This window comes from Lepidothrix coronata, unplaced genomic scaffold (genome assembly GCF_001604755.1).
Source record: "Lepidothrix coronata isolate B3197 unplaced genomic scaffold, Lepidothrix_coronata-1.0 Scaffold3, whole genome shotgun sequence".
In the NCBI taxonomy this organism is placed as follows: domain Eukaryota; kingdom Metazoa; phylum Chordata; class Aves; order Passeriformes; family Pipridae; genus Lepidothrix; species Lepidothrix coronata.
The window spans coordinates 7246222-7259805 of NW_016690183.1; the positions used below are offsets into that span (position 1 = coordinate 7246222).

A 13584-nucleotide genomic window follows, 5' to 3' on the forward strand; every position below is an offset into this window, starting at 1 on the left:
CTTGAAAATAAAAGAAAGCAAGAATATGCTTCAGAGAGCATATTCAAAACTGAATTTAGTCTGCATATAGTACAAGGTCGCTAAGGATGAGCAGAGTTAAGGGCAGATGAAATGAAAAGGATGGGGCCGAAGAATTGATGTAGGAAGCCTCTGTAGGAACGATAACACTGTTTTTCCCAGACTCAGATGCAGGGTTTTTTCATGGGCTTGGAGCTGAGAGCTTATATGACATTGAACTGACAGTACAGCAGTTTCCCTGGAAGGTATGGCCACATAAGACTAATACAAAAAGACAGAGAGAAACACACAGACCTACTCACAAAGACAGATGAGACAAGTTTATATTTACATTGGAAGACTGTAAAGTTGAATAAGAATCTCAACCTGAGTTGCCCTGATGCATCTGAAGGTAACATTTGGCACACTAATTACTTGTTGTACTTTCCCCAAAGGAAAGAGCTAGACAATTAGATAGGAGTCTGTTGGGGAAGATGGCACTCCAAAGAGAATAGAAAAAAATCATAATCTGTTGTAGATGCTGTGGTATGAAAGCAAAAGAACACTAAAAGCCAGATTTTGATTCCAGTTCACATGTTGTCTAGTACTTTATTTCATATGTACTAGACACTAACCTTGCTAGAACTAATGATGGGTTAAAAAATGGTTCTCACTGAATTACAACTGTCAGAATCCAAGAGTCCAAAGGGAAAGTGAGAATTTCCCCCTTCTAAAGTTTGCTAAGTGCTAACAGCAAAATAACAAAGAAATCTCAGTCACATTTTATGCTCACAGATGGATCCCAGTTGGAAATTCTTGCATGCCAAGAGTATCTGAGCACTTAAATGCCATCTGAGCATTGCTTTGCTGGATACACGTGCAAGTGTACATCACAGTGGGAGCTCTGCTAATATTTGGGAAGCTGGATTTCCAAGGCTGGGTAACAAGAAATACTGACTCTTTAAGAAGCTGTTTGGTAGATGGATCACAAGCCTTTTGTCTGCTTCCACAATTACTTTACTCTGGACCAGTCACTGCTTCTGTCATTTTTTCTCTCTTGTCTCATCTCTGATGTGTATTTAGCTTTTAAGCCTTCCAGGCCAAATCGTTTTTCTTGGATTTTCTTAATTAGAATGAATTACAGCCTTCTTGCATACTGGAACCCAGAACACTCCTATAATAGGAAAGATACGATGTCAAATCGAGCATGGCACATTTTTACTGGTGGGGACTGAATGCTAATTTGAGAATTTCACTTATAAGACAGAGAGAGGTGTCAGTTACTTGTGACCCAAAGTAGTTTCTCATGCTTTTACCTAATAGAAAGTGTTCTTTTAGGCCTGTCTCTGAACTCTGTATGGGGATACAGCCTGACCTGAGCCTTGGCTATTGCTCCAGTCAGGTAAAAGGGATGAACTAGATTGTTTGAAATGTCTCCTTGCTACTCTGAAACCTGATTCTGAATTCTAGCTCACAGCTGTGGTTAATACTTCTATGAACAAGAAAGGAAAAATAGGGACACATTGATTGCAGGCCTCCAGTTCTAGGGAACTACTTGTATTTGAATTCATATGGATAATGAGAAGTTGAAGAAATGACCAGCTTGTCTAGATGTTTGTGGGAGATCTTGCAGGAGACTTAGAACATCTGGACTTACAGCTGTGCTTAAAGCCAGACAACTTTTTGGTTTTCCAGATGTATCTTATTGCCACGCAGCCTTGAAGAATACAACATGGCAGCTGGGCCAGAGTCTTATCCTCTGGATAATGCAGCATTGCTTGTATAATGGTGATGCAGTAATTTACATTTGGAAATTTAACCTGAACCAACTAAGAATTCCTAACTCATTCCATCCAACCTTACTTGTTCTTGCTGTTTCTCAACAAAGCTGCAGATTAGATGACTCATTCAATGTTTCCTTAATTCATAATATTATAACAGGTCCCTCAAGTAAAGTGACCTAAATACTGTCTGTGCTGCCTGTTGGGCTAATAAATAGATAATAATATAAATAATACTAATAATGAATATGTATTTGTGCAGCTCCATTTACTATCTGTGCTAGACATCATTGTTATAGCAGCAGAAAACTGAAGAGGAGACCAAAACATTCTTCCTTTTAAACCCACTGAATTGAATGTGAAACTAATTGGAAGATAAATATTATTTTCTGTCACATGGGAGGAGTATGTGCTTGCTGAATAGAATCCAGATTGATTCCTTAAATCCCTTCTCAATCTCAAGTCTTAGTAACCCAAGCCAATTAAATTAACCATTAAAATGCAATGAAATGCTTTAGCTCTTGATTTTAAAAAAAATTATTTACAGTACAAACACTTCTCAGGTTTGGATGGCTGATACAACAATCTGAATCTCACAGTGACTATTTGTTTTCTGTGCAAGGCTGCTGTACAGGTCTTGTTTTAGGTAGTGTACTGGAAGTATTCATTTTATGATAATTTCTTTGGCTATTGGAATTTCTGAGTAAACACGTTTACTAGCACTTGGGGAAGGGTAATGCTTGTTGCCCAAGACACAAGTAGATATCTCTTCCAGTTAGTGGAGCAGTCTGCCTATTCCAAGACTCTCCATCCTTGCCTGTTGTTTCCTGTACCATTGCTTAGATAGCCTTGAGCTTAAAACACAATATGATCCATACATTGCTACACCACTGTTTATCTTTGTTCTGCAGGTGACAGAGAGAGAGTTGAAATCTGGTGGGGCAAATACAGCAGTGACAGAAAAGAACAAAAAAGAGTACATCGAGAGGATGGTTAAGTGGCGAGTGGAACGAGGAGTGGTTCAGCAAACAGAGGCCCTGGTCCGTGGCTTCTATGAAGTAAGTAACAAAACGATGCTCCCACGGTCTTCCATTCCTCATCTGAATGAGATTACACCCGTGGTTAAACTGTGCTTCATCGGGACCCTAGGAAAGAGCTGAACAGACACAACAGCAAGGATTCGTGGATCTGTAGAGATGGAGACCCTGTATATATATGGCTTGTTTAGCATTAAGGAAGAAAGGAAAGAAATGTGTTACTCTGAATATAATAAAGCATTATGATCAAGAGCTAAGAAGGACATTGCTTTCCATTCACATAGTAAGAGAAGTAGTCATTTGCAAATTTTGTTCTACCCTGTTGTGTTACAAAGGAAGATTGTGAAAACTGTATACTTTGATGAGAAGCTGGTGGAACACACTGTATCTTTAGGGATTCATTCCAATAAAATTGGTCCTTGAGTGCAGTCCAAGCTGTTATCTGACTAGTATTCATGGATGATGTTCCTTTGTTGTTCCTGGATTTTCCTCATTTATCTTTGCTGAAGACCTGGATCTGAGAACATCCTTCTGGCAGAGCTGCTACAAGGACTGGGTGAAAACCTGTGGCTTTGCTGACCAGCCCATGCAGTCACCTATTCTTGCCCCTCATGAATCATATACAAACATGTATCTTGCCCTGGCCCTGGCAGCTATCTAAGTAGAAGTTGAGGTCTGTCTCAAAGAGGGAAACAAACTGGAAGAATGGCAAGCCTGGAAAATGAAACAGCATATAATGGACATGCAGAATAATACTATTACTAATGGGGCTAAGCAGTCATGCACTGACAAATTTAGTGAGGGTGGAAGTCAGTGAGGGTGGCTTTGTGGCTGCATAGACTTGGTCAGCCCTTTTCTGTGGAAAGGGGCTAGCTGAGTGATTCCATGCAGTTTACAACATGTGCGTATAGTTAGCTACCTTTTTCTCCCTGTGAATGTTACAGGCCATTAAAGCTTTTGGTTTCACACAATGAAGGAAGTGAACCTTAGCTGCATCTTCAGTGGATGAAGACCTGAGGGCACTCCCACACAATAGTAATCAAATTCCAGTGTGAAACAAATACAAAATAAATTGTCCATATTACAAATCCAGGCTTTATCGAAATCACTTGTCAGAATGAATGTAACAATGAAGAATGTTCTGCACAGATTATGTCCTGTCAGTTTTATTGTTTCATTCTGGCCAAATCTCATGTGTGGTAGTTGTTTGCAGCTCATTGAACAGACTCCCTTCATCAGTAGGCTCCCTGAAGAAGAGCACAGATTTATCAGCAGAGGAGTGGAAGTTAGCTGTCAACTTGCAGACTTTGTCACAATAAACAGCTGGCTATCAGAGCCATAGGTTTATGAGACTTTGCATCTGCTTTATTTCCCATCTGAAACTGTGCTTACAAGTGTTTTTTGTTCTAGGTTGTAGACTCCAGGCTCGTCTCTGTTTTTGATGCCAGAGAACTGGAACTGGTTATAGCTGGCACTGCAGAAATAGATCTCAATGACTGGCGGAACAACACAGAATATCGTGGAGGTAAACTGCCTGCTCATGTTTACTAATATCTTGACTGGTTCAATCTAAAACATGAAAGACTTGGTCCATCTTTTCCTTCTGTCTTTCCTAAGAAAAATGCTCTTATTTTGTTCAGAGAGTTATTGTGAAGAATAACTCATGAAATAAAACAAATAAGATGTCAGGTTTGGATCAACAGGTGTAATAGTACTGAAATTGCTTCTGCTGTTTCTATCCAGATTTTATCCATTCAATCCCTACAGACTTAGCAGACTATTAAGGACTGAAAGGGATTTGCAGTATTAGATCTAAAAGTTACTTAGATGACTGTGAATGAATTCCTGGCTTCACTGAAAGTAGTTTCACAAGTCCTCTTGGCTTCAGCAGGGAGCTGAAATCAAGAGCTGAATTTCATAGTTCCCAGTTACACTTCAACAACATACAGATCTTGCTTGAATGTCCCCTCTTAATGTAAACTATATCACTTCTCTACTGCTTGGCCTGGTTTTGCTTTAAACATTGAGTATGATTTATCCAGCCTGTCTTGGATGATGGATAAGTGTAAAATCCACCAGTTCTGCACCACAAATGGAAAGTCCCTGAGGTTGACATATCCTCCCCTAAAATACAAGGTTTCAGTCTTTGCTGCTCACTGCCCAGCCTTTGTGTTACCTTGAAATACACAGCTTACCACAAGCACAGCTGATCCCCAAAGTTATTCTCCTACTTTTTTTCTCTTTAGCTATTGAAACAGATTCAGCCTGGGTTTATGCTGGCTTTCACTAGCACAAACCAAGGCACAGAGCCCCTCAGGTGGGAAGTTTGCCAGGGAAGGGCTTGTGGCAGCAAACTCCTCTCCGTATGTCGAACACCACTGCGATCCAAAAGAGAATTTATTTGGGAATGAGAAATTGTTAAGTTGTTAAGACTCACACTGTGTGGCATATTGCAATTGGTCTTTAATATCTCATGCATGTAACACCAGTTCTTGCCAAAGGATTTGTGAGAGGCTAGTGTACCTCAAATATATATTTGAGTTTCAGGGTTTGAAATTAATTAGTAATATTTTAATATCCACAGCCAGGACAAAATGGAACCTGGGACCTATTGCTCAAGAAGAACAAGATATATTGTTAGGTCATGATCTTTTAAGTAGATCTTCTGACCCATGCCAGTAGGAACATATTTCAGTGTTGCACTTCCCACTTAGGAGGGCGCAATTTTAATTTCTCTTGCTTCTTGGTTTAGGTTACCATGATGGACACATAGTAATACGGTGGTTCTGGGCAGCAGTGGAGAGGTTTAACAACGAGCAGAGGCTCCGGCTGTTACAGTTCGTCACAGGAACATCCAGCGTGCCATACGAGGGCTTTGCTGCTCTCCGAGGAAGCAACGGGCTCCGGCGCTTCTGTATAGAGAAATGGGGGAAAATAACCTCCCTCCCAAGGTATGTCCCAGCTGGGAGTTTGTACCAGAATTGCTGTGAGAAAGATAGGCCTGGTACTTTGTTGCATCTCTCTGCCAGTGAAAGATAGTGAATGCAGTAAGGACACTTAAAAAAAAAAAAACAACATTGAAACAATTATCAGTTTGTTCTGTAATTATATTCAGAGAAAAGTGTTTTCTTTTGCTACCTTTTTTGATTTACAGGCTTGATTTAAACTAGTTGGAATCCTTGGAAATGGTTAAGATAAAGATTTCCATAGATCCAAACCTAGTTCTCTTATTTTGATTCTAGAACAAATCCAGACCAGCAGGAACGTGTCAACTGATTCTGATCCCTTTACTTCCAGAGTACTAGTAAAAATACTTGTGAATTTACAGAGACATGAAGCCAAAATCTGTCTCTGAGTTTTGGCTGGAGACCTGAGCATAATCCCTTCATTTGCTCTGATGGTTCCCCTTTTACATAATGAAGAATCTTAGTGACAGGATATCAGACCTTGTGGTGATAATATCCAATTTGTTACATCTAGTTCAGTCAGCCAGCTAGGAGCAAATGAGTTATAATGTCATACAGAATCAACAGACTTGGCAGTGCTTCCCAAAGGAGGGGTCATCTTCCTTTTTGGAACAAAGGGACAGGGGCACAGAGGGGTGGTTTGACTTGCTTAAGGCCACTCAAGAGAGCCCTGGCACAGCCAGTGATACATTCAGCTCTGAGTTCTGTCTCACCACTTCCTGAGTGACCAGCACTCATCCTTTCTCACTGAAGTGAGTCACCTTTTCTTGGATGTCCTTACAGTTGCCTGAGGCTCTGCCCCATTGACATTAAACAGCATTTCAGCACCTCTGAGACACTTTTGCTACATGGCCCTTTTACATCACGTTTGCCCTCCAAAGGATGCTGTCTCCCTGCTCCTATCATTTGCTTTCAGCTGCAGTCCAAAGGAGGTCACTTTCATGGCACAGAGCAAAAATCTCTATGCACAGACCTTGGAAATGTATTCAGACAATCACTTAACAAAGGGTCTGGTCCAGTTTTCTCGTTACTTGCTGTCCATGTTGTTTACCCAGAAACATGCTATAAGACATGAACTTGAGTAAACCTCCAGAGTCCTCCAGAGAGGCAAATTCCAAATCTGATCACCCTCTTAGTCCATGCTCAAGCCCATGTTTATTCAGTGGGGAGATGCAGGAACTGGACCAGGGCACTATATCACCAGGCATTCGGAGCTGACATCTTATATGGACTCCCTCTAAAGTTAGGAAAAGGAAAGTAAGTGTTTTTAAGGAACAGTTCATCCCACCTGAACACAGATTTTTAAAATTGTTAAGCTGAGTCACACCTGGTATATTCTGATTTATGTCCATCTACCACAAAGACTCTATAGAGACAATATGGAGAACTAGAGCCTACATGAAAGCTAGATTTAAAAACAAATGAAAACATGTAAGGTCAGTGAGATGACTCCCAGCTTCAGCCAAAAATGTGGAAAGAAAGCCTGAAAGCAAGTTTGCTATGCATAGTCTGGATCCTCATTTGCAGAATATATATACCCTGGTTCTATCTAAGAGGTTCAGAGCTTAATGAGGGCATTCCTGCCTGTTGAAAGTCAGCAACTAGCAGTCACAGACTTGTGCAGCATTTCTGCAGAGCTCTCTTTGCACTCCTTCTGGGGTGGAAAGGGGTGAGAGGGGAGGGTGGACCTTGGCACGTGCACAGAACATGCCCTGGGCTGACCCGTCAAGTTCTGAAAAGGTAATTGGCCTCTTTCTGCTCTGCTTAACTTTCTTTGTGAACCTAGGCATTACTTATGACCTAGATTCAGTTAGCCCCGAGATATCCACATTAACGATTTTATGTTTGTCTGCTGATCACCAAACTTGTTGCTCTCCCTGAAAGAGACCTCTTTTCCAGGTGAAAGTTGGTAGCAACGTTTGGAAGTCTTAGAGCTCTGCATTCATTTCAGCCAGAGGAAAAAGAAACAACACTTGCTCCTGGGGAATAAACACAGCTTGATCACCATGAATTATTGCCTGCATTTTATAAAATTATGGGCTGCTGCCAAGTATACATGGTGTTAAGAAATAACATAAAACACACAGGCTAAGCCTGGAGGTTCCCTAAATCCTTAGTTAAGCAACTAAATGAGTATTACTTAAAACTTTTTTTATATGCCTGTTTATGGTTTGCTCATGTTTATTTAGATTTTTGTACTTACTTAGACTTAGAGGCTAAAAAACATATGTCATATCCTGTAGGCCTTTTGGGCCCTGTGATGTGAATGTAACTAACTTTAGCTGTTTACAATAAACCACAACAAATTCCCTCGTCACTTCAACAATTCCTACAGTTTCGCAGTGAGAGTCACTCCCATGTTTTCAAAGTCCTAGGGAAAAAAACACCAGCTTTCTCATGTCTTAGAAATCATCAGATTTAGTTGCTTATGTGCTTATGCATAGTTGTTCTAGTGGCCTTAGTTCTTAGTCTGTGACCCAATAAATGCAATGTGTTGAAAGATATTATGGAAGCTGATGTATTTGGCTTTCTTGACATCCAGGTAGATAGTCACTGGGGATAGGTTAGTCTGGCCTTTCAGTTTTCAATTGCTTTACAAAGCACTGAGAACTTTTAGCTCTACGAGGACAGTCCAGGCCTCTTTCTGTATTCCCTTGCTTCTGCTCCAGATGGCTGAAGTAGTTAGGTGAACCTCCCTTGCATCCTGTCCTTACACTCTGGCAATGGAGCATGCAACTACCATTTGCTTATAGTGAACAAAGATGCAATACCTAATGTAATACCTAAACCACCTATGCTTTTGCACTTGCAGCAACAACATGGCACTCCCAGAAAAGAGGCATGGTGTAAGTTTCTAAAATGCAACACTTTTCAAAGAATAACCACTAATACATGACACTTAGAGTGCTTCTTGAAAGCGCTGAGGGTAAGAAAGACTTTTTCAGGAAGGCTAAGAATCCAGTAACTTCATTCTAAATTGGTGGGTTTGTTCATCAGTACCAGTTCCCCTGCCATGAACAGGGTAATTGTGGTGTAATGTGTTCCTCTAAGAGTAAGATAACACTTGTATCTTATTTCTGTGGTGTGCATGTGTGCCAGACACATTATTCCTATCTATATTTACTTTTGAGACCACACATGTTAGAAAGTTGAGGCACAATACAGCTCAGAGACGCTGCTTTAATCCCAGACCTCCAGACAATGACCCTGAAGCAGGTCCCAAGGAGACTGCCAGCAGTCAGTCTGCAGATCTGTCAGTGTAAATCTTCAGCAGGGTTTCTTCCAAACATACGAATATGAAATAACAGGTCATATGAAACAACAGGTTCAATTGTATTCATCACAGTTGAGTTTTACTCTCCCTATCTAATATGCAAACTTTTGCCCCAAAATAAAGGAGTTACATGTTTTGCTTCTTGTAACTGTTGCCTGAGTAGAGATGGTTATAGAATTCTTCCAGCTACAGACTCTTCTGAAGCAGGAAGCCTCTCTTCACCTTTCCTGGGTCATGCAGGTATTTTAGACTGAACTAGTAGTTTTAGCAGTAGTTCTGTAAGAACTGATTTTTTGTTACCCACCAAACATTAATGAACTGGTTTTCTAGCTGGGACATCATAGCTTCATCTGATGTGGGATTGGAACTCCCAGCCCAAAACAAAGCTGTACAAAGAACTGGCAGTGCTTTCTACTACAGCTATAGGAGGCAACAGTTCCCTCTTTTAAAATTCTCAGTCACAAAAGTGTTCAGTGCCTACAAATGCCACTGCCCCATCTTCCGGTTGTGCTCCTCACCTGGCAAAAACTCCTGTCAGCTCCAAGGTTATGTCTGTTTGAGTGTCAGTTAGGTAAGGACCTCAGAATGTATTGCAGTGATTCAAATAATCACATCTGACACAATGAGGTCACTTTTCCCAACAGTGCTGAGCTGCAACTACCCTTTCCTCAGAAGAGATATTCATTCAGCACAGTAATGCATGTTATATATGATACAAATTACCAGTGCTAGTAAATATCTGAACTTTTGTAAGAGAATTCTGTCCCTCTCTGTTAGATGATCAAGTATTTAATCACCACAGAATCCCATATAGCAGCTAAGACAGATTGTATGGGACTACAAAGAACTTTATTCTCAAAATTTCCTTCTTCCCCAATGGACTGGGTGCATAGGCTTTGCTGTCTTTTCTTTTTCCTTATCTTTCATCCCTCTTCTGTGTCCTCTTTTCTCACATAAAACAGGAATATTATCTACAAATCTACATTCATCTATTAAGCACTGGTTCCCAGACAGCAACTAAGTCAAAAGGAACAAAAATTGCTACCTGTGGGTCCTGAGGTTAATCAAAGAGGGGTTTGTGGGTTCATCTAAAGAAAGCAAGGTGAAAAGGAGAGCTGCCCAGTTTGTGCCTGACAGGCATGTTTATGTTAGAATGTGAGTCTTATTTTAGTTGAAGAGTTCAAGCTATAATTAAGGAGTTCTGTGCCCACTTTTACTGCCTTTAGATTCTCATCTTTATGGGGAATAAAGGAAGTGACAAAGAAAAGAAGAATGCAAAAGTCTTAAAAGCTTATAATTTTTAGAGAGAATTCTTAGAAGAGAAATAGCACAGTACTGTGAACAGTGAGCAAGATTAAAGGTTCAAGCCCACCATAACTACTTTAAGCAATAAACACAGTCTGCCAAGAGGAATGAAATTTTAAGTGGTCCATTTACTGCTTTACTTACTGGAGGATGAGGGCATATGAGGGTCAGAGTTGGTTTACATGACTTTATCTTCCATTTTCTTCTAGAGAAGCCAGAATCCTTCCCATAAAAGCTCTTACCAATCTGATTCTTATTCCAGACCTCTCAGTCCCTGAACACCCTCTCAAATGTCACCAGGCTTATGTGGTAGGAGGCTTAATCAAGGGAAGAAATATTTTCTTATTGCTATGACTGTTTCTTGCACTCCTGATGTAATGTTTTCACCCCAATATATGTAGCAAGTGTCCCCTGAATTATGCTTACTGTAGACACTCTCACTGGGATGAGTAGTAGGAGGCCAACATGGTTCAGGAGTAATTTACCCCTTTAGTGGACAGGGCACAGTTAGGCAACAGTGGAAAATATTATGGAAAATGTTGTTGACTCTTAATTGCCCTGTGTACTGCTTTATCACACAGCATATGATATAACATACTAGAGACTGAGCAATTTAGCTTTAGTCCAGTTTGGAAAATAAATGTTTCAGCTTTCAGTTGCAAGAGGCAAGGCAGTATGCACAGCAATACTGAGGAGAGAGGGAAAGCTGAATGAGAAGGAGTCCCAGTCAACCTTCTCTCTCATTTCAGGTGAAGCAGAGTATATTGTGCAGTTACATGAGTGGATACAACCTTTGCAGCAAAGAAGCAATTAGGCCCATTGCTGAATGTAAAATAGACAGTTTTGCACATAATTATCTTTTTGTAAGATTGGGTGGGCTTCACAGGCATCATTGAAGCTGCAGTAGATCCATATTAGTTTCACAAACCAGAATTTGAACTCAGGCTTTGCCTTTAGCAATATATTATGGTTTGCACCATAAGTAGGTAGAAGTGTAAACCTAACCCGAATCATACTCCTGAAAATAATTTTTCATTAATTAATTTGATGACATTTTTTAGAATGAAAGGGGTTTTTTCTGTAAAGTTGTTTAAGTGGTGAACGTGGGAGTGTTGCTTGGCAAAATGCTTCAGTGTTTCTAGAAACGTTAACTTTTTTCCCTTTCTTTGTAATAGTTTCTCCCCACAGTAAATTGCTTGAGACCTTCCATAGAAGAGTCCACTTCTGCAAACCTCATATTAAGAAAAAGAATTATCTTTTTTCTGAATTTGCCTAGGTCAAGGATAACTAGAAGTCAACAGCATTGCAAGGTTGTTTCATAATCAGCATGAAATGAAATGGATAATGATCTGTCAAGATGAATGTCTGCAAGACAGTAAACATGAGAGTCAGTGGCTGTGGATGTGTCTGCACCACATGATAGGATGCACAACAGCAACGTCTGAGATGCTTTTGTCTCAAACAGTTAAATGTGCCATGGTTAAGTACCATACAGATATCTTCAGATTCTGCAAAGTTACATTAGCAGAATCCACACCTGAGCCACCATGGCTATGCTGCTTCCAGTTCTGGAGCCAGGCAACTGAGCCCCTCAAGACTGGCTGTCTTTGCATGGTGCTGTCTTGCCTGTGATAGACATGTTCTGAATGGACTACAAGAATCCTTCAGTTAATTAACTCCCAGTGGTTGATATGTATTGGCAATGGATTGTAGAAACAACTTATGCTGCCATAAGATTGCTGAGATAAACAATAAACAGTGCAGTGCTACTCATGGATAATGCACATGGGCTGCCATGTTTAATTTCAAGAGATGAATTGAGTAATGGCTTTATTAATGTTCCTTTTTCACTAACTCAAGTGTTCCCAGCTCGTTTCCACAAATTTTGTGTTTATTGTACTCTCTCTGAGAGTGACCAGCTAACAAATCTTCATTCAGAAGGGGGAAAAGGATGGTAAAAGCTCTCCTAATTGAAGTTCTGTGATGCAGTGAAGATTACGTGCCTCTGGCTATTTCAGTTGCCTGATTGTTTTTAATGATTCACCACTAGTGCTTGATAAAACTCTCCCTTTGAATCTACAAGTCTCAGGCCAGCCCATCTTCTAGTATTATGTTTTTCCCACTTTGTGGGTGGCCTAAGAGATGACTAGCACAGTTTCATGTAGTTTTCTCCAAGATAGCTCTGCTGCATCAGTTTTGAAGAAATAGCATTGAATTAAAGTATGAGATAAGAAAGCTAGACGTAAAACAACTTCATGGCTCCTAAAAATACTCAGGGCGAGAAGTTCAGACATCATTAGTCATTGAGGCTAAATTTCCTCCTGCGCAGTTCTGTCAAGCCACATTTGTCAAGCGAGCAAGAGGAAATAGAAATATTGCTAGCATCATGTAAAACTCTAAGCTGCGTGAAAAAACTTGAACTATTTTAATGAAAAGGTGCCTCTTCATCCCCGTTTGTTGAACAAGCTCTACAGTTTTTTCGTCAGTTGAAATGGCTGAACTGTTGGGGCAGAGACTGTTTCTTTACTCCACATTTGTGTAGCACCTCACACAGTGAAGTGTAATCTGCCTCTGGGTCTGATTGCTGCTGCCAGAAAAGCTGCAACAAGGTGGAGGCTTTCATGGAACCCATTCCACAGCTTCCTTTGAAGGTGCTGCCAATGTAAATGTAATGGAGGGTAAATATAATGGTAAAACCAGGGGAAGAGATGGTCATCAAGTTTGCAGCTTGCTCTGCACAAAGTGTTTTGCTTTTGTCTTGGCTACTGCAAATAAATAACATTGAAAGGCCAGACATACAGCAGATGGCCAACAGCTGACTTGCAGGAACATTTTCAGCAGCCTTCCTTCTTCAGTTAGCAGATCCCTGAATGGTCTTTTACCAGTCAGCCCTGCCTCACTTGCAAACACATGCTGAGCCCATTCTGTCAGTATAGTCCATCACATTATCCTTATCCACTGATGCAAAACTTACTGGCTGCTTGTGTTGAATGTACAGCTCAATTCCATTTTTTGTAAAAAAATCACAAAGCAACTAAAATTATAGTAGTGAAGTTTTCCCTCTATCAGGGCCTAGACCCCAGCTCCTCAGTGACCTCCAGCATTCTTCTCCATCAAGATACCTACAAGATCCCTGCAGCATCTAAAGCAGGGATACCAGAGAATGATGTTACGTTGATACTTAGCTTGTGTCTTCTTTGTGAAATATTCATGTGTATGTGCAC

At 40.5% G+C, this 13584-nt stretch overlaps 1 protein-coding gene across 9 annotated transcripts in view; it reads left to right on the forward strand.

Moving 5' to 3' along the window:
- Positions 1–13584, forward strand: part of HECW1 (HECT, C2 and WW domain containing E3 ubiquitin protein ligase 1) — a 267082-nt gene that overhangs the window by 248255 nt on the left and 5243 nt on the right. For all 9 annotated transcript variants that reach the window (XR_001876166.1, XM_017823131.1, XM_017823109.1 and 6 more), the window contains 3 exons: positions 2690–2836; positions 4226–4340; positions 5568–5766. Coding sequence is in view for 8 of the 9 variants with exons in the window: in XM_017823131.1 (XP_017678620.1) it covers positions 2690–2836; positions 4226–4340; positions 5568–5766 (461 nt within the window). In the remaining variant the exon portion in view is untranslated. The remainder of the gene's footprint in view (positions 1–2689; positions 2837–4225; positions 4341–5567; positions 5767–13584) is intronic.